This window comes from Truncatella angustata (genome assembly GCF_020726525.1).
Source record: "Truncatella angustata strain MPI-SDFR-AT-0073 chromosome Unknown BKA67scaffold_2, whole genome shotgun sequence".
Lineage (NCBI taxonomy): Eukaryota > Fungi > Ascomycota > Sordariomycetes > Amphisphaeriales > Sporocadaceae > Truncatella > Truncatella angustata.
The window spans coordinates 6,149,385-6,168,972 of record NW_025763382.1 but is presented as its reverse complement, the minus strand read 5'-3'; the positions used below and the strand labels follow the sequence as shown (position 1 = coordinate 6,168,972).

The 19,588-nt window shown below is 53.0% G+C and overlaps 7 protein-coding genes across 7 annotated transcripts; 3 read left to right on the top strand and 4 right to left on the bottom strand.

Moving 5' to 3' along the window:
• Positions 1 to 219: 219 nt before the first annotated feature.
• BKA67DRAFT_557231 (uncharacterized protein) lies at positions 220 to 2,979 on the bottom strand. The gene has a single exon (XM_046102234.1). The coding sequence runs from the start codon at positions 2,749 to 2,751 to the stop codon at positions 286 to 288; it is 2,466 nt and encodes an 821-aa protein (XP_045962362.1). The 5' UTR covers positions 2,752 to 2,979; the 3' UTR covers positions 220 to 285.
• Positions 2,980 to 4,218, top strand: BKA67DRAFT_557229 (Snf7-domain-containing protein). Its single transcript, XM_046102233.1, has 2 exons — positions 2,980 to 3,390; positions 3,473 to 4,218. Exons 1-2 carry the CDS (start codon positions 3,385 to 3,387, stop codon positions 4,064 to 4,066), a joined length of 600 nt encoding a protein of 199 aa, XP_045962361.1. The 5' UTR covers positions 2,980 to 3,384; the 3' UTR covers positions 4,067 to 4,218.
• Positions 4,135 to 5,960, bottom strand: BKA67DRAFT_557227 (putative Fe-containing alcohol dehydrogenase). The gene has a single exon (XM_046102232.1). It carries the CDS (start codon positions 5,604 to 5,606, stop codon positions 4,383 to 4,385), a length of 1,224 nt encoding a protein of 407 aa, XP_045962360.1. The 5' UTR covers positions 5,607 to 5,960; the 3' UTR covers positions 4,135 to 4,382.
• Positions 5,961 to 7,170: 1,210 nt separating this feature from the next.
• On the top strand, positions 7,171 to 8,972 carry BKA67DRAFT_591253 (protein phosphatase 2C; the record flags this gene model as incomplete). Its single annotated transcript, XM_046104688.1, has 2 exons — positions 7,171 to 8,442; positions 8,493 to 8,972. 2 exons carry the CDS (start codon positions 7,171 to 7,173, stop codon positions 8,970 to 8,972), a joined length of 1,752 nt encoding a protein of 583 aa, XP_045962359.1.
• Positions 8,973 to 11,794: 2,822 nt separating this feature from the next.
• Positions 11,795 to 16,028, top strand: BKA67DRAFT_533298 (uncharacterized protein; the record flags this gene model as incomplete). The annotated part of the gene is made up of 4 exons (XM_046099678.1): positions 11,795 to 11,868; positions 12,150 to 12,337; positions 12,400 to 15,930; positions 15,985 to 16,028. 4 exons carry the CDS (start codon positions 11,795 to 11,797, stop codon positions 16,026 to 16,028), a joined length of 3,837 nt encoding a protein of 1,278 aa, XP_045962358.1.
• An 853-nt stretch (positions 16,029 to 16,881) lies between these two features.
• BKA67DRAFT_673967 (uncharacterized protein) lies at positions 16,882 to 17,764 on the bottom strand (the record flags this gene model as incomplete). The annotated part of the gene is made up of 1 exon (XM_046108748.1): positions 16,882 to 17,764. Exon 1 carries the CDS (start codon positions 17,449 to 17,451, stop codon positions 16,882 to 16,884), a length of 570 nt encoding a protein of 189 aa, XP_045962357.1. The 5' UTR covers positions 17,452 to 17,764.
• A 541-nt stretch (positions 17,765 to 18,305) lies between these two features.
• BKA67DRAFT_656343 (uncharacterized protein) lies at positions 18,306 to 18,993 on the bottom strand (the record flags this gene model as incomplete). Its single annotated transcript, XM_046106927.1, has 2 exons — positions 18,306 to 18,422; positions 18,487 to 18,993. The coding sequence occupies 2 exons, from the start codon at positions 18,991 to 18,993 to the stop codon at positions 18,306 to 18,308; spliced, it is 624 nt and encodes a 207-aa protein (XP_045962356.1).
• Between the last annotated feature and the right edge of the window lie 595 nt (positions 18,994 to 19,588).

Sequence of the window (19,588 nt, the reverse complement as noted above, 5' to 3'; positions counted from 1 at the left end):
TCTCACCCCTGGTCTTCAGTGTGTCATCGCGACGTGCCCCTAGTTGCTCTACGGAGCGCTGGAGACCAACACGAAGACTGTCTGCAGGAAAGCGCAACACCTTACGAACTGAACCAGAGATACGTGCGCTGTTGGTATGGATGTAATCGATAGCCTCAAGCTGTGCCGAAATCTTGCTGGACAGTCGGTGTGGCAAGGACTGTGGAATTTGCTGCAATACATAAGCGGCGACACCAACAACTATGACAAAGTTAGTCTTGAACTTGAACACCAATGCAAAGAATACTACACACCTGCCACGAGGATGCCAGGGACAATCAGCCGCCGTAGGTTATCGTTACCGAGGACTCTCGCTGCGCTCATGGTGTGGTCCATCCAGCCATATCCACCAATCATGCGGCTTCCGAGTGCGGTTGCCACGGTCAAGGCCATGCCAGTACCAGCAACCTTCTCCTGACGCTGGACGATGGTGGACCAGTCCACAAAGTCCCAGAGTTCTGTCGGTACATCGATCTGCTTAGCAAGCTGGTCCTTGCGTCTTCGGAACATGACGTCTGAGCGGAAATTCAGGTCCTGATACTCATCGCCAAGATGGTAAAGACCGAGTTGTTTGATTGCTTCAACGCCATCGACAGTCTTCGTTCTAGCGTTCTCCTCGCATGCAGTCACGGATTCTTGGACTTCGGACAGCATGGCTTCCTTGAGATCTTCGGCATATTGGAAAGCGTTGAAAATACCAGAGTATGGCACCCCTAGGTTCCCTTCAGCAGCGTCGGTAATTGCTCGGTTGAGGGCGATCCGGGTCTGATCGTAGATTTCCTTGCACGTGTCTTCGATGGTGTGGTCAATCTCCTCGCTGACTTCCGACTTTGCTTTCCTCGACGCCTCGAGCAAGGGCTCAAGTTCCTGTAGGTCGTGGTTGACACGGTCGAGCTCTGACTGTGCAACTTCGGAATTGACGGTGGCGAGAACATTGACGTCGTTAAGAATATTGTTCAGGTACGTCTTGGCAGGAGCAAGCTTTGATCTTGCTCTCTTTTCAAGAACGAACCTACGCAATGATTGTTCGAGCTTTTCGAAGTCCCGAATCTTTTCCTTGTCCTTGCCTTTACCCTTGGGATCATTGCTTGGATCATCGTCGCCACCGCCTCCACTTGAGCTACCGCTGCCTCCTCCATCCGGACCACCGGGCGGTGACGCTGTTGGCACAGCGTTACTGGAAACAAAGTGAACCAATTCAGAGGATTCCTTGAATGTTCGTGGACTGAGACCTTGAACCTGGTCCAGAATAGCCTTCTCGCACCTCTCCTTATTTCGTATACCATCGAAACCATTTACGACGATGAAAAGGTAAGCCTTCTCTGCCGCTGCCGCCCAGATAAACTCTTTGGCAGTCATGGTGAAGTGGTTCGCTGCGGAAACGACAAACACTACGACGTCAATCTCTTCCTGGCGCGCAAACACAGCTGTCGTCTTTGTCGTATCCGAGTTCAGGCCAGGGGCGTCAATTAATGCGATGTCCACCACTCCATTGGTGAGTAGCGACTCGTCAAGTGTTCGAACATCTCGGACGTAGACCTTGCATTGCATATAGTTCTCGTTGTCCAGGACGAGATCCTCTAGTTTTTCAAGAGAGTAAACATCGTATGTTGTCTCGTCGTGACGATTGTAGATGGCGTCCTTGTGTACGGCGTGGACCTCTTCGACGCCGCCATTTTCTCTCAGAGCATCTAGTACCTCACAGAAGATGCTTGTGCATGGCTGCTGGTCCTCGGGAAGGACCTTCCTTCGCAGCAGAGCATTGCAAAAGGTTGACTTTCCAGCGTTGAGATCTCCAGTGATGAGAACTTTGCTCGAGGTATCGTCTATCCTTTCTCGTAACGATTGCAGGTGTTTGATACTTGAGCTAATCTTTCCATCGAGCAGGGAGGCAATGGAGCCCTTCTCGAGAGAATGGACCAGCTCGGCCTGATGTAAAGAACCAAGCTTGAGGTCGAGCTTGAGAATGGAAAACTCTTGGGCTATCTGGGGGCTCATGAGACGAGGCTCAGTGACCGATTTCGCGTCGGCATCCTTGCTAGATTCGCCGCGACTGTTCTCGTCGACGGTGGTCATGGATCGTCGCAAACCACCACCGGGGTGGCGGGAGCTTGATGGCTCGGCGCCAATCATGGAATGTGTCTGATGGAAGCTTGGGCGGCCGGAAGAGGAGCCGCGGCGCTCTCTTTCCCGGGTAGGCAGCGCGGTTTCGGCTCTCTGCACGGAAGGGTAGTGAGCTGGCCACGTAACGTTCATCTCTTGCAAGCTTTTCAGCATCTCGACAACCCTGTTGATGGAGCGACCGAGCTTGAGGCGCTGCTGGTTATACCACAGCTGGTGCATAGTGGCATCCTGGCTCTTGCGATCGTTTTCGGTATGGGCAGTAGCTGCGAGGATGGGGTTGTCTCCCAGGCTGGGATCGGTTCGCGGCGACATGGTGCCCAGTGGGAATCGACTGGAGCCGAAATCGCCATCGGCTATGCTGCCACCATAGCCCGAGTCGTTTTCCAGGAGCGACTGCAGTCTGGCGGCGTGCTGTGATGTCGAACCTGAACCGACTTGCATGTAGCCGGGTTGTCCGGGCGAGTTTGTGGGGTTTGCAGCGTCGTGATCATGCTGCTCGCTGTCGTCGTCCCATTCCGGTTCGGTCGGGGACTTGCCACTGCCCTTGCCCTTGCCCTTGCCCTTCGGTGAGAAATACTCTTGGCTCATGATTGAATGTCGGGATCCATCGATCGCCTCGATGCAGATAGATTGATGGGGTTGGCTGAAAGCAGAGGGAGGGAAGCAGAGGAAATAAAGGAGCCGACGGTTATGTGGCTGGTACTAGGATCAATCCGTTGCCTGATATCTTCTCCTGTTTGCTGTTTTTTTTTGCGCTGGGAAGTCGGGATGGTTCCGCATTGAGATGCAAAGAAGGCAAATCTCGGGTGGTGACGTTCATTGGTCATCAACCGCGACAGCCGTGGAGCTTCGGCTTCGGAAAAGGAAAAACACGTCATGCAGGCAGTCCGTTTAAACTACTGCACTGGAAGCTGCCCACAGGTGCGCCCTGGCCCCCACTACAGCATGCTCCGCCGGCGTCACAGTGGACGGGGGTGGGCAGCTGGCCCGTCGTTCCAAGGCCACAGCACTATTTCCTCAGTTACGTAACTGCCTGGAGGCTCTCCCTCAATCAAGCCATGCCCGCCAAGCACGGCAGCGAAACCAAGGCCCCAGTTGGGGTACAGCATCCAGCAGCCGACCAGCGACCGGCTCAGGCTTCTAACACACAACCAACATTGAGCCCCGTCGACGAAAACCCTCCCAGCCAAGACATAGCCTCTCTGACTTATCGCCGTGATCATGAACGTATGTGGACCCATCGCCTGTTCTTACCTGCTCGTACCTGCCACAGCCGGCGAACACCTAGAGCTGACAGCTTCCCTCCCAGATCCTCGAATGGGCATTCGGCAAGCGCATGACGCCCGCCGAGCGCCTGCGCAAGAACCAGCGCATGCTCGATAAGGCCATCCGAGAGCTGGACCAGACACGAGTGAAGCTCGAGAAGCAGGAGAAGACGCTCACCACGCAAATCAAGCAGAGTGCTCAAAAGGGCCAGATGGGCGCAGCAAAGATCCAGGCCAAGGACCTCGTGCGCACGAGACGCTATATCGAGAAGTTCTACGGCATGAGGAGCCAGCTGCAGAAGATCTCCTTGCGCATGCAGACCCACCGGACAAACGAACAGATGATGCAGTCTATGAAGGGCGCAACCCAGGCCCTGGGCAGCATGAACCGATCCATGAACTTGCCTGCTCTTCAGCGCATCGCAATGGAGTTCGAACGTGAGAACGACATAATGGACCAGAGACAAGAGATGATGGACGACGCCATCGATGATGCCATGGACGTGGGCGTCGAGGAAGAAGGCGACGAAGTAGTGGAGCAGGTCCTCGAGGAGATCGGTGTCGACCTGAACCAAGCGGTAAGCCCTCCCCGAGCTCGGAATGCAGACGAACCCGAATCCCTAACAGATTGCATCTAGTTTGGCGAGACACCTACCGGGTTACAGTCTGACAAGGTTGCCGAAAGCAGAGTGGCCCAGGCTATCGGTGGTGGTGGCGGCGGCGGCGGCGGAGGCGGCGGTGGTGCTGCTGATCCCGGCGATGATGATCTCCAGGCTAGACTTGACAGCCTTAGGAAGTGATTTAGAGACGCTACCCATGAAATAGCTGTTCCTGGTAAACTGCATTTTGCGACATGGAGTTTGGGTTGCGATTATCACATATAGCATCGGGGGTTCTTATTTTTTATGCAGTAATGCTGATCACATGAGGGTATCTCATTGTGACCCAATGTGTTCACGCTATCATCCTCAGTATCTCCAAGACGCCGTTCTTATCTATTGGAGCTGGGTTGGACTTCACCCATCTGTCGTGAAGGCTGTTTTCAGCAATAGCGTCAAACTTGTCCCCATTGACGCCGAACTCACGTAAGGATCGCGGCAGCCCTAAAGCCTGGACGACGGCGGCTACCAAGCCACCCAGGTCGGCTTGCTGCTTTTTCAACCCTTTTGTAACAAAAATACCGGGCGCATCTGGCAGCTCCCATAATGCTCGTACGATAGCATCCTGCCTCTGTCTGTTGGCATCGTTCGCGTAATTGTACTTACAAACTGCCGGCAACAACAGACAGCTCGTCTCACCATGCCCGACGCCAACCGGGCCCAGTTGGTGTCCAATACCATGGCTGGCACCTAGCGGAACGCCTCGCGAGCACGCGCTCATTGCGTCGATCACTCCCAGTTGACAATCGAGTCTCTTCTTCAAGTCACCCTTGTCGTTCTTACACCCAAGGAGGCCAGGTATCAACTTCTTGAGCCCATTCCAGGCATCTTCGTCTGCATGGCCGTCGCTCTGAAGGGAGCACAGGGTCTCGATGCAGTGGTCCACGGCCTTGACCCCCGTGGAGAGCCAAATATGCTCGGGCGTGCTCGTGCTGAGCTGCGGATCGAGGATCACAAGGGCAGGACAGCGAATTCCCGCTTGGGCGGAGAAGGACCATTTCCTGCCTGTCGTATCGTTTGTGGCCCCGGCCGTGGCAGAGTACTCGCCTCCCGAAAGCGAGGTAGGAATGCAGACCAGCGGGATCTGTGCAGGCATGACGTTTCCTCGGTGCTGTGAGGTCTGGGGGTGCAGACTCTCGAGCTCCTCGAACGTGGAAACGTCGTTGGCCAATGCCAGACTGATCAGTTTCGCAGCGTCTGTCAGGCTACCTGCTCCCAGTGTGACCAGGAGATCAGCTCGGTGGTGCCTGGCGTCGGAGACGATTTCTAGAATCTCCGACCAGTGCGTATGGGGTTTCATGCCCACGCGGATGCCAGCAAGTCTGGACCCTAGTGCGGATTTCACATCCTGGAGGTAGCACGTGTTGGATGCGAGACTCTTGGACACAATGAGGAGAATGCGTGAGGCATGGAAAATGTTTTGGACATGTTGCGGCAGGGCCTGGGAAAATGGGATGCCGTGGCTGACTAAGGGCTTCTCACGCCCTGCAAAGGCAGGTCGCAGGATCTCTTCGGGCATCTTTCGTAAACAGATGTGGATAGGCGATGATGGGGTTTAGACTGAATGTCGTGACCAAGTATCGATTACCCAAGAGTTTAGCCGTACAGTCATGGCACGCACTGTAGCTTAGAAGTGCAATAGATAATTGTCGGCAAATGTGGACGTATACATGAATGCGAATGAACGGTACCGCAGTTCCTTGCCTGTATCTGACTGCTCCTCAGTATACCAATAGAGTATAGTATGAGCTGCATGTAGCGTTGCATGAGCCCACTTACTCTTCGAGATTACAAAGCGGAACCGCCGACTTGCAGGGCTTGTTCATATGACTACTGCGCCCATCGTAGGCATGCATTGGAACTACAGTAAATAAATAACAAGCTTAGCAGCCCTGGTGCCGGGTCGGTATATCGTGGCTTTCTAATCTCCGGGCGCGTCATTGCCGAAACGCCGGGGGGCCGCTGTGCCTACCGAGCGCACGGGCCCATTGGTCTATGGCGTATGCCTGCGTATGTAGTATGTTCTGTAGGTTGGTGAATGGCCCAGTTTCCCCTCGTCCAGCGGATCCCAATTTCCAATCGCTGTCCACTGCCCAGTCCAGACTCCAGTTGTCCAGACAGACCCCACGTTCCTCTCAGAGCCTCTCACGTATTCTATCACTTTCACGATGCGATACCGTAGTTGAGTGATCTCATCCGCATCACACACGACATCGCGATCGAACCCTAGTCCGTGGCTTATATATACATGTTCATGTTTGACCACTGGCACTCGACAGCCCTTCTAGAAGCACGCACCACTGCTACAGCTACGGACAGGCGACACACGGGGCATTGGTTTCGAACCCCAAAGGTACGTTTACCTAGTCCCTGCGTCATTCCCAATCATGACCGAAATGCGTTGGCCATTTGCGCGCTCATTGCCGTGACGCAAACTTTGTGCAACTGGTGCCTCTTCCGTTGCTTCCATGTGGCCTGCTCAGAACCTGAGGCTGTCATTGTCTGGGGCCAAAACAACATGTGTATTGCTTCTTCTGCATCTTCTCTTTATGTCGGATTGTTTGTTGGTTCCTGGCCCTTACCCACAAATGGCCGGGCCAGAAGACAAGGACCCTCGGGGAGCTTCCTGTGATTTAGGTGCAGTATCAAAACTTGCGCCTGAACTTCTGACTGACATCAGGGTCCTGACTAGTGCCCGACGATACAACTTGATTGAATCGCCCCTCACACACAACGTCAATAAATACCGGCTAGACTAGACTAACTTTGCCATACGCTCTCCTCTACTCCGTACTGTGCGATTAGCTGAATACTGCTTCGCTTCTCTTCGTCGTCGTAGACCTAGTTCCCTCAACGTCATTTTATGCCCTCTCAACAATAACAACAACATCAACACCAACAGCAACCACACATACTGCTACGAATCGCCGAACACGCGACCCTCGAAGCCCGATCGACCTAGTAGCAGATTCTTCTCCCGAATCGCTGCTTCGAACCTCGAACCCCCGGCCCTCGTCAATACTTTAAATCTGGCAGGGAACAAACGTCGCAGTCTCTCCGCTTCAGGAGGTCTGCTGAATAGGATGTTTGGTGGCGGCTCCAAATCCGATTCCGCTGACGACTCAGGTAACACCATCAAGAAGTCTCCATCGCCCGATTCAAGGGCGGATGGCATACCCATAAAGACCTCGGAGCAGGCAGCTGGCGAGAAGCGCAGTGGCAATGGCAGCCCTCCCGGACGAACCGACACTGGCGCCGCAGACAAGAAGCGCAGGAGTAGCACCGTGGGGTCCAAGGCTAGCAGCCTCATAGCCAGCGCGAAGCAGTCCCTGAACTTCTCCCAAGTTGGCCGACAACCCGCGGACCCGGCCAACTCCCACACGCCCTTGCAAAAGCTGGGCAAGCAGGACCCGGCCCTCGCCGTGCCTCAGGGCCAACATAACAACTCTGCGGGCGAGTCCCTGCCCGGGCCACGCTCAACATTCCGTGTTGGTGTCTGGGAAGATCGGAACAAGAAATGCCGACGCACCATGGAAGACACTCATGCCTTCTTGTATAACTTCCTCAACACCCCGGCTCCTGCGCTCAATGTCGATAACGTTAGCACCAAATCAGGTGTATCCGGCGAGAGTGCCCTCTCACAACCTGAGATGATATCACAGGAAATGGTCGAGACGGACAATGGCTACTTCGCTATCTTCGATGGCCATGCCGGAACCTTTGCTGCAGATTGGTGTGGAAAGAAAGTTCATATCCTCATGGAGGAAATCATTCGAAAAAACCCCAACGTCCCAATACCCGAACTTCTGGATCAGACCTTCACTACTGCCGATGCGCAATTGGAAAAGCTTCCACTCAAGAACAGCGGATGCACCGCCGCCGTCGCTGTTCTGCGTTGGGAAGACCGAGTGCCCAGCTTCAGCTCCGCCACCGGCTCTCAGTCGATAGCCCCTGCTGCTGCTGCGGCCTCGAAGGAGGGAATCAAGACCAAGGATGGTAAGTTGGAGGACAATGACCACACCACCCCTGAGAGTGCTCATGCCAAATTAAAAGGCTCCGCCCAACGTCAACGAGTCCTCTATACTGCAAACGTCGGCGATGCGAGAATCATTCTCTGCAGATCCGGAAAGGCCTTGCGGTTGTCGTACGATCACAAAGGTAGCGATGAAAATGAGGGCAAGCGTATCGCCAACGCTGGGGGGTTGATCCTGAATAACCGCGTCAACGGTGTCCTGGCCGTGACTCGTGCACTTGGAGATACATATATGAAAGATCTCGTGACGGGCCACCCTTACACCACTGAGACGGTCATTCAGCCCGAGATTGACGAGTTCATGATCATAGCTTGTGATGGAGTAAGTAAAGTTTGTTACTCCACTATTTGTTATTGGCTAATTTGTTGTAGTTGTGGGACGTCTGCTCGGATCAGGAAGCCGTAGATTTGGTTAGGAACGTCGAGGACCCGAGCCAAGCGGCCAAGATGCTTGTGGATCACGCTCTCACGCGCTTCAGCACTGATAACTTGTCATGCATGGTCGTGCGCTTCGACAAAGTCGCCCTGGTGGAAACACAGAAAGACAAGGCCATCGGCGTCGAAGGCGACGCTTTCGACACGAGTGGTAAGGTCAGCGAGGCCGAAAAGATTGTGGGCGCGGCCAAGCAGAAGATCGCAGATGGAGCACCTGCTGTTGGTGTATCAGGTAGCAACAGCGGTCGTGGTCATGACCCTATACCGCTTGGCGACAACGAAACATTCCAGCCAACGACCCTGAGAGGCTCAGTTGACGAGGCACCCGAAGACAGCGATGCTCCTGAAATCATCACGGAAACCGTGCCAAACCCTGGCTCCCATGTCAACACCATTGAGAAGTCGCATGGTGCTTGATAGACGCCTTTTGCTACTCTCAACGTTGGACATGAGCTCGATTCTTGGCACCAGTCTACCACAGGACCTGGCAGTCCTTCGTGCCAGATACTTTGGAATCGCCAGTAGGAGCAATATTACTTGGAAGCAGTTTTCAGGCTGTAGTACCGCAATCACGGGAGATCAAGTGGGCATGACTAAGCAATGCGTTGTATCACACTGAGTGACGATTGCGAAGACGCGTGGGTAACAGCAGCATCACCTGCGCACCCTGTTTGGTGTTCTACGCAGTGGGTGTAGGTGCAGAAATATGCAGTGGCGTTTGTTGAAGAAGAATCAAGACGTAGCAAACAGCACGGTTTTTTTTTTTTTCCTCGCTAGGATTGGCAAGCGATGCAGATAGTTATGAGAATATGATATATGGATTTATCTCTTGATAGATTTGCACAGTCAGAACTTCCTGGAGAGATATTCATAAATCATTATCGTCCTCAGTGGGTATTTCCTTTCAGTGCATCCGCATCCGATGTGGTTGTTCATGTTCATGATTCTAGGCTTGGCATCAAACATGTTTCCTGAATTGCTGCACCACTTGCATGGCAATGCAAGGATCAAATATACATCGATCAACGCTCACTGGCGGGCGAGCCATGTCGAGCTTGTCACCTGCATGTTGCACTGCTAGATAAAGGGGCCAAAGCGCTAGCACAAACGCCCGGGATGCTAGCTCGAGCGTACATGCAAGTCTGGGTATCGTGCGGGGGTAAAGATGTCTCGTTCAGGGAAGATGGCAGCACGAGCAATAACCAATGCCGGTGCCGCCTTTGAAGATGTCGTTCTGCGTCTGAAGAAATCGTTCGGTCCTCGGACCCATTGCGAATATAAAGTGCTGAATATGCTAACGGAGGTTCTGGTCAACGCTGCCGCTGCTCCTGCCGCTGCCTACCTGCCTCCCCGCCTTCAGCCGCCAGTGCATTGGACGATGTGGGCAATAAGCAACGTCAACAGCATCATACATATTTGCCTCCTCCCTGAGAACGGCTCATATATACGTAAATCCCAGCCCCCTGGGACGTGTTCCGCCCTCAGCTAGTCTCTAGCATGATATAGAGTTTCGCTTGCACAGGAGAGCGCCGTGGGATCGGTATTCAGGCTTTGCTGGGCTATTTCAGCGGCTGCTCTTGACAGCGGTAAAGATAACCTGTCTTGGATAGAAGAAGAAAAGGAAAGAAGGGCAGATCACTGTAGGGATACTTGGAACATGAAAACCTGAAACATTAGCAAGCTATAGAAAACTCAACAATAACAGATTACCATAATGAATGCGACACAATTTCGATTGACACCATTACATAGGAGAAGACCAGGGATACGACGGGGCCTCTCTCCAGGTAGTCGCAGGGAACAAGGTCTTTCTTCGCTGGAGCTAATAAGACCCTGCGTGCACGTTTTCGAGTTGACATTAGATTGGCTGATGCAATATGGTCCAGGTCAGAAAACATCTAGCGCGGGCTGCTAAAGAGCAAAAAGGAAATGCTTGGCGGGTCACTTCAGTTCCTTTGAGGACGAAATTCCCCGCTGAATCCGTGGGAAAAGTGGGAGAGGAGCAGCAGCAGCAGCAGCACGACACAGTGGAATACATATAAGTTTATATGTATGTATGTATGTATGTATGTATGTAGGCCGTGAATGACACCTCGCGCAAGCTTCGCGCAAAACGATCCAGTATTGCTGTCTGCACCTGTACCTTTACGGAGTAGCCCGCTGTCGTGCACAAAGCCCACGCTAACGGCGTGTGCTCTCTCACTTTAAGCCCAGATGGTCCAATGCGCACGACCTCAATGTCCAAAGAAAGGAACCTCGTCCAACAGGGCCTCATTTTGGTGTCTCAGTCCAGAAATTCCTTCTGTGCTGCTTTCCGAGAGAGCTTGTCGCCTAGCTCAATGATGCTGCACTACCATCTTGGGTCAGATCGTTCAAGTCTGTTTCCATGACATGTTCTCTCGTAGTTATTGAATGGTCAAGTACAGTAGACAGCAGTAGACAGCAGTAGCATTTTCTTCTTCCTGGATCGTCCTCTCTTCTCCCACACTCGAGTACTATTACAAGCGCAATACGATAGTTGGGGCGGACCCCCCGTCCTTTTTTACTCGATGATATCCACAGAGCTCCGTCTAGCCCCTGATGGCATCGCTCTGCATCACTCGGCATCGCTCTATATCCCTCGACCCCTATCAATATCCCCCTAGCCAAAACATTTGGTTTGTCCCGCCCTTTCAAACAATCTGTTTCGGCCGTCCGTCTGCTGCCGTTGCCGCTTCCGCTTCAGAGTCGAGACCAAACTCTGAACGCATGCTCTGTACATCTGTATTCTTCTGTTTCCCAGCGAGCGGTAGTCTTTTAATAGACGAAACTTATTTGTGTCGAATTCTGCAAGAACAGGCGACCATCCCTTGGCAAGGATTTACACCCTCAGTCTCTGCGCGTCTACGCCCATGCCCAAGCCCAAGCCCGACTCAACCGCCACCCAATATTAATTTACCACTGTACTACCTATTGTACATGTTTTGACTTTCTCGATTAAATGTCGGAAGCACCAGTACAGCTACCGACTGCTCACGAATGCACCACGCCCTCCCGGATGACCGACTGGATTCTTCAGAACTGGTCTAATTGAGACTAAACACATTCGAAAGTTAGAGTTACGGGACGCCGACACGGCAGAGGTGTCATTGGAGACGTCGTGAACCGGCCCGAGCCCATTACAAACGATAATTCTAATTACTTGGCCCTTCGACCAAAAGACCAGCCAACCTCCCGACTGCCATTCCAAGCGCACGATTATGTCGTTGAATGGGCTGGACAATGCCACGGTCAGGGAGGCGCACGAGGCTGCCGTTGCTGAGCATGGCGGATGGTACGCGACTACCCGATCTCCTCTCTCTCTCTCTCCCTCCAAAAGTCTTTCACCGCGACCTTCCCCCCAAAGCTTAATACGGCTGGGTCCCGCTCCTTCTGCACCATACCGATACGCAACTATCCGCACCCGTAGCTCGTCTCGGACCCCCTGAGGACTGCTTGACGTTGCCGTGTCGCCTCCGACATGGGCTCACCTTTCTCCTTGCTTTTTGTTTTATTTAATTTTTTTCCTTTCGACTATCGAACAAGCAGCTGCTAACTATGAGCCCCGTATCGCAGGTTTCTCCTAAAGTACGCCAGTCGAGATGAGGTCGATGTATATAGCCGGGGCACGGGCGGCATCGTCGAGATGCGCAACGCCATTGCCAACTACGAAGAGTCCTCCCCACTCTATGGCTTTCTCAAATACAGACGGAGGAACGTCATCTTGAAGTTTCAGCCCGACGGCTGCTCTAGGCTTATACAAGGTGAGAGCTTCCATTGCTTTAGTCGGTCGAGTCACGCAAGAACTGACAGTCACCGCACACAGCCCGCGCTACTGTACATTTCAATGCCGTCTGCGAACGCTTTACCCCTTACAACACGACATTTGAGATCACCGAGGCCAAGGAGCTGAAAGACACCAAACTTTCCGCGGCTTGCTCCCTCCATGCCGCTTCCGGCTCTTCATCGTCTTCCACCAGCTCGCTGCGCCGACGGCGGTTGATGGAAATTGCCGAGGAGGAGGAAGAGGAAGAGAGAGAACGAAAGAGACAGTCCATTGTGCAAGAGGAAGAAAGGCCTAGCACCGCCGGCGACCAGGAGTTTCGAACTCCATTGTCTTCTCCCGAACCGCCAGTTGTTCTCGACAAGGAACAGATCGACTCGCCGAAAGAACCCAACTTTGCCTCTACAGCCGAGAAGCCAAGTTTCGAAGGGGTACGGCCTACGTCGCCGACAAGATCGGAATACGAATCAAGATTGTCCTCGCAGACCGCTCGCCCCGATCTTTACAGCTACTCTTCGTATCCCTACGGCAAGCCCCGCGTAAAGCTCGGCCCAAGACCCTCTCTTGAGTCAAACAAGAAACCGCAAACAGCGAGCAACTTTAGGCCAGTCGCCGCTCTGCCTGCTGGATTCAAACTAGCCCCCAAGGGTCAGAAGAAGGGCAGGTCTGGGTCGCAGGATCAAACGGCAGGAGACGAGGACCAAGACCACGAGCAGGAAACGGAAACGGAAGAGCTCGCACCCCTCAATGCCTCGGTCACCATTCCTGAAGCCCCGCATGAATCCGAAGCTGCGCTTTTGCCTCCTCGACCAAACACGAGCTCAGGGGCATCCTTGAAGTCTATTTCATCTATAGCACCTGTCAAGGAGAGCAAGATGACCCCGGAGAAGGCAAGACTCATGAAGGCGATGAAGTTGAGGCAGCAGCAAAAGAAATCTAGCCTTATGGCAACAGAACCATCAGCTGTGTCACTTCCACCCGGGATGGATAACGAGGCAATCCCTGAAGACAAGACAGAAGACTCGAGTGCGATAGGTGAACCTGATGGGCAGGAGAAAGAAGACCAATATACGCTAGCGCATGCTGATTCCGCTATCGCTGTCGACCCTCCCACGCCCATGACTGTGGATATCGAAGTCATGGAGGATACGTTGACAGATTCTCATCCACCATCACCTACAGCTGCCTCCTCTGACATTGGAGAGTCTACCAAAGCCTCCTCATTGTCCGAGTCGACCGATGAGACCGTGCAAGCCACCAAAGAAGGAAATTTCGATGACGACGGCGAAGCTGTCGAGCATGATCTACAAAGTCTCGGGGAGACCCACGAAGCTGCTTTGTTGACTTCACCGGCGCTGGATGCTGAGACACATGATGATGACAATATCTTGGCACAAGACGATGGGCCCCTTGCTCGGGAATTCGACTCCATTCCTCAGAACAGCCAGTTGCCAGCAGAATCAAGAAAGAACGACATGATTCGAGAGTCGGTCGAGATTGATGAGCCAGCAGTCGAAACCTTGGACATCACACCTCAAGAAGTGGTCTTGCCTCCTCCGCAAGACGACGAAGCCGCTTCGCCAAAGTCGCCGTATGGAATCCCGGTATCTAGGTTCGCAAGCAACGATAGCAAATCGCCCACCACTCCAAGCCTGAAGTCAAGATTCTCGACGCATGATCTCAAGTCTCTGCCTGAGCCTGTACCGAATTTGCCAACGCTGGTTACGCCTCCCACTCTTGTAGCGGCGGATTCCCAGCCACTACCAGTCAAGAAAGTAGAACGCTCCGAAGCGCTAACCAGTGAACCTTTCGAGACTGCGCAAAGCAAACCTGCAAGACGCAATCCATCTATTTCACCCATCAACACCGAGCTAGCGAGACAGACACCCGATTCAGAGCTGCCTGACCCCCTACATGATGATGATCTCATGGACGAGCTGCAGTCAGCTACTTTTGAGGAAGCACAGCCAATGAGGTTTTCCAAATCTCCAATCACGCCTGTTTTCCCTTCCACAAGCCCGAAAAGGCCTCAAACTGTTGGTTCCAACGCGCCTCTCACACGAGCATTCTCGAACCCAATGCGCGGTCCTCTTCTGGCTCCTGGCGATGTTTCGTCAAGCTCCGCCCGCAGCGTCTCAGCAGGTGGCGCAGCCTTGCTTCACAATGTCACGCGACAGCCTTCTAGTGCCGGGCTTTCGACCAAGAAGGCAACAGGTGGCAGTATCGCTCAGCGTATCAAGGCCCTGCAACAGCTTTCGGGAGACGGCAGTAAAGATGTCGACAAGACTCGTCCCAGGACAGCAGGCCCTTCAACAAGTTTCATCAACGTCCGTCAGCCGAACGCGAGGGATTCCTCAAAATCACCTGTTCCATCTTTGGCAGACCGTACCACTTCGCTCACCCGCCAGACCACTCTAGACCCATCGAGGGAAGGATCCCCTGAACTCTTGGGTGGTCTGCAGCCGCCCCGCTCAAGGGCTGGTTCGATGGCCAAACGTATGTCGATGTTCGAGACGGGAGCTCCACCAAATAGAGGGCGGCCTGAATCGATTCAAGTCACTGCTCGTATTGTGCGCGACGGGAATACCTCGTTCCCCAAAAGGCCTTCCAGTAAGGACCCGGTCGAATACAACACTGCTGATCTAAAGCAGTCGCCATTGGTGGTGGATCATCTAAAAGCTGTGCCAGAGCCAGTCAGAGCAAACACGATCGACGTCGCCAGTCTTCCTACTATTGAGGCACCGAAAGATACCATTCAAGAGAGGAGGCTATCACGCGACAGGAAGGCGTCAGTGACCGAAGACGACACTGGGAAAAAGCGACGATCTTCCCTGAGCATTGTTAAAGACTTTATCAAGGATCGTCGATCCTCCGTCACCAGTAACAACAAGCCCACTGACAATTTGGCTGTGCTTTCTCCAACTCCTTCTAACAAGGCACCCTCGCGACCACCGTCCGTCCACCAAACTAGTGGTGGCAGCTTGGGCCGTCGTCTATCCATCTCAAGCCGTCGTTCTTCCGTCAGCAAAGAGCAAGACAACTCTTCGCCACTTCTGTCGCCAACACCCACGATTGACAACAGCTCCGACGATACCGATAAAGCAAGTCTTGGCGACAAAAAGTCGCAGAGCCGCACATCACGTTTCATGCGCCGCTTGTCCAACACGCTCGTGGCGACTCGTAAGAGCGCGGCTCCCAACACGCCAACTACTGTGCGTGAGGAGGAAGAGGTCGTACCAGACGTCTCTCCGGCCCACTCGCGCAACCCATCGCAACCCACTCTTACTTCTTACATGGGTGACGTCAACGTACAGTTTCCAGATAATCTGCTCTGGAAGCGGCGGTCAATGTGTCTCGATACGCAGGGCTTCCTCGTGCTCAGCCCCATAAACAACGGCACTGAGAAGACAGGAGTCAGCACTAAGCGCTTCCATATGAGCGACTTCCGCACCCCCTACGTCCCAGATGTGGACATGCAGGAGTTGCCCAACAGTATCTGTTTGGATTTTGTTGGTGGATCTGCTTTGCAACTTGCATGTGGGGATAGACATGGGCAAACCCATACACTTCACGGTGAGTAGGCTCCTCTGCCCAATGGAAAGAAAGATCGTACTAATGATGATGTAGCTCTACAAGAAGCACACCACAAACATTCGTCCTTTGGTCAATAACTGAGGCGAAATGTCTTTAATTCCCTAATATTTCGAATCGCTTAATTCGGACCACACATGAGTGATACCCACCTCGCTACGCAGTCATTTTTTTCCTTCCTTCGATTCTATCTATCGTTCAAACGTGCATCGCGCCGGCAGCATATTTCCTTTGTGGCAAAATCTTACGCAATCTGACGACCACCTCTATCACCACGAGATCGGTCTCCTTTGATTGCCGTTCGTGTTCAAGGAGTTGATTTATCCAATAATTTGGCTTTCAGTCATCTGCTTGACAGCAACTCTCTTCAACGTTCTACTTTTCTTTTTTCTTCTTCTCTTTTTCTTAAAACAGCACGCCACGTTGTGCCAGCAAAGAACAAGGGCTTTCCTGTACTTTGACTATTTTCGTTATTAAACACTTTGTTTGCAGCACTCAGATTGTTGTCGATAGGGGACAGTTATGGGCGGGCGCAGTGGGAGCATGAATCCCCAGACCGGATAGGTGTACAAAATATGCAAGAGGAAGACGTGGAGGAAAGTCTTGGGTGTGAGATGTCTGTTGAGTTGTATACACACGGCAGGCTGCGCCTCTTTATGTACATACTATTGCCTGGAGCCGGGGACCTGTCTCAATTACAGACGCCTGATTTATAAAAATGCGGTCAATAAAAGGGCATTCCCAAGTTTTCAACGTTTCATGACAGCGAGCTGTAGCGAACGGAAGAAGCCCGCCGTGAAACGTTTCTGATAGGGAGGTCGCCCAGTAGAAGTCTACCCGCACAAACCCAGCATGAATCGTCCAGCCGTCCCGTCTGGGTAGGCTCTTGAACGTATGCCCTGCAGCAAGAGCGAGTAAGCCCAGCAGACCTTTCTACGGGTCGACCCCGATCGAATAGTTCCCGCAGCCCGACGCCTCCAACGCCGTCATGGTGAGGGCCCGGCACCCAGCGCTCAGCGGCGCCCCGGGCCTCCCTACGACGGCCCATGTCAACGAGCAGAGCTGAAACGCGCGCGCCCCTGCGCCGTCCCCCGCCGCGCACCCCAGCTCGTTCGCCGGCCCCGCCACCCCGCACCGCAGCGGCGCCCGCCCGCCCAGCGTGTACGCCGTCTTGGTGTCGAAGACGATCGCGGGCCCCGCCGCCTGCAGCGTCGCCGTGCGCCCGTTGATGTTGTTCCCCGTCGCGTACGCCCGCAGGCGCCCCGTCGCGCGGTTCGGGATCCCGAACAGCGTCGCCTGCGCTAGAGACCGCGTGAACGTCCCCTGGTACAGCTTGCTGCCCGGGGGCTGCGAGATGGTGCTGAAGTACAGGTTCGTCGGGGGCGAGCCGGCCGTCCCGGCTAGGTAGAAGCAGTCCGAGACGTCGGCATGGGCTGTGAGGGTCAAGGCTGTCAGGGCGGCGAGTAGGAGGAGGCGGTGGTGGAGGATGAGGGGGAGCAGCATGGTGGCCGGTCAGGTGTGTGTGTGTGAATTAGCCAAAATTAGGCGTAGGAGATGCAAGTATGATAGGAGAGAAGGTGAAGAGGTGAGTGGGTGGGGATATTGGCTTTATAGATTCGGGAGGAATGTGAGAGACCCTCCTGTCGAGAGATATGATCTCCAAAATTACACTTGCAGAGTATAGTAGCGGTGTTCGGCGAGGTTTCACTATGGTCCTAAACCTGAGCGCCTTTACTATAGTCCTGAACCTGAGCGCCTTTACTATTGCTGGATGATACGAAATGTCGCAAACCCTGCCCTCTTTCTTTTTCCCAAGCGTGAATAGACAAGAATCGGCGTGGCGTAGTCGGTCGCCCTCGAGTTTTGTCATTACGGACCTAACTATGGTCACACACGTTATCCTCCTGTCTTCATACCAGCAAGATTGATATTGATAATTCTACATCGTCTAATTTGTTCCAGAGGCTTACTTTTCTTACTCAATCATCGTCATGATAGTGGCGTCAGCCCTCGTATCCGCTGTTTGCCAAGATTGATGATAGCGCCCTGTCACTCAAGGCGCCACTATATAATAAATTTCGTGATGTATCTGCCAAGACCAAAAGGCTTATGGCCAGAAGTTTTCCGGATACTTTCAGTGCAAATTACGTAATTACGTACGTATCTTGTTTTGAGTATTTTCTATTCATGTGAGAGCCACACTAGTTACACAAATGCGATATCCGATTCTCCCATATCATCTCGGTCTCCAGTGTCTGTCAATTTTTGGTCAAGATGTGGAATCTCTCTCAGGATGCCTCGAGGATCTCATGCCATTCCATTCCACAAATCAGGATGGCTTCCTGGGCTCAGTTGTCTCACTTGCCACTTTGAACGACGGTTGTGGCGACGCCCACGAGAGCTGCGCAAATAAGTGCGACAAGCATCAGCACGGCCAAGAGACCATAGCCATAATAGTGGGCCTGCTCCAGCAACTAGAAAGATTCGAAGTTCAGCTTCACATCGTGATGTGGTGCAAGGAAAAACAAGTAAATTTACCTCATTCATGCGCTTGATTTCCTCGGTGCTCTTCTTTTGAGCCTTATTCATCTTGCCGACGATAATGATGACCTTGTCGATCTCAGTTTGCTGACGAAAATTGCTCTCCAGAAGATCCTCAATTGCCTCATTGAGCATGTTGAGCATGATGTGCTCCATGGGTACATGAGGCAGTGGTTGGTGCTCCGGATAAGGAGGAGGAGGACCACCATGATTACCGGCATCAACTCGGCGTAGAATGTTACGCATGGCTCCAATTCCACTGGTGAAGTTGTTGACGCGGGTGTTGCGTGGACCGCGCATGGGAGCAAGGGTAGCGTTCTGGGGCATGGGGACAGCGGGCGGCATGCCGACGGGACCACGAGAAGCGGGACCACGAGAAGCAGGATCACGAGAAGTAGGACTACGAGAAGCCGGGGCGTTCATAAAGTCCAAAACATCCTGGAGCTGGGACTGGGTCATATGGCCAGGTGCCTGCCTAGGGCAGGAGCCGTCCTCGGGATTCATGGCTGTATTATTGTTCATTGTTGATGCCTTTATTTTATTTCATCAGATTGAGTTCATAATCGAAAGAAATATCTTACGAGTGATTGATGGTGAATGGACGTTGTCGTAGGTGAGGGAGACTTTCGAAGACGGATGGTGGATATGAGTGATCGATGTGCCTAAACAAAACGGACCATAAACAAGATTGAACGTTATGATTTGAGTGGCAAGAGAAACGTGTCGTAGATGAAAACCGCTGCAAGTAATGATGGGAGTGTCTGATGTGAAGCTATCGTGCAGGACCAAATGGTTGCAACTGGGCAAGGATTGTTGTTCAGTGAACTCTGTGGTTTCTGCGTTAAACCTGTAAGAAGGCGCTGCTTGTTGCAAACACGTGAAGGTACCATCACAAAAGTCGTCGGTAATTATTCGCGGTGCTGTTTTGATGTGAAGAATTAGAATATGCGGAACACAGGAGAATCTTTCGGATGACAACGGTGATATTAGTCCGCCAGCCAGGGGTAAAACCTTTCGAACATTGCATGGAGTAACGGTTGCGCATTCTGGCATGACAAGCTATGAAACAATGCAATACTCAAGCCGCAGCAGTACAATG

Bases quoted from the DNA above. Each gene is read 5' to 3' on its own strand.
- BKA67DRAFT_557231 (XM_046102234.1), bottom strand. From the start codon at position 2,751: ATGAGCCAAGAGTATTTCTCACCGAAGGGCAAGGGCAAGGGCAAGGGC.
- BKA67DRAFT_557227 (XM_046102232.1), bottom strand. From the start codon at position 5,606: ATGCCCGAAGAGATCCTGCGACCTGCCTTTGCAGGGCGTGAGAAGCCC.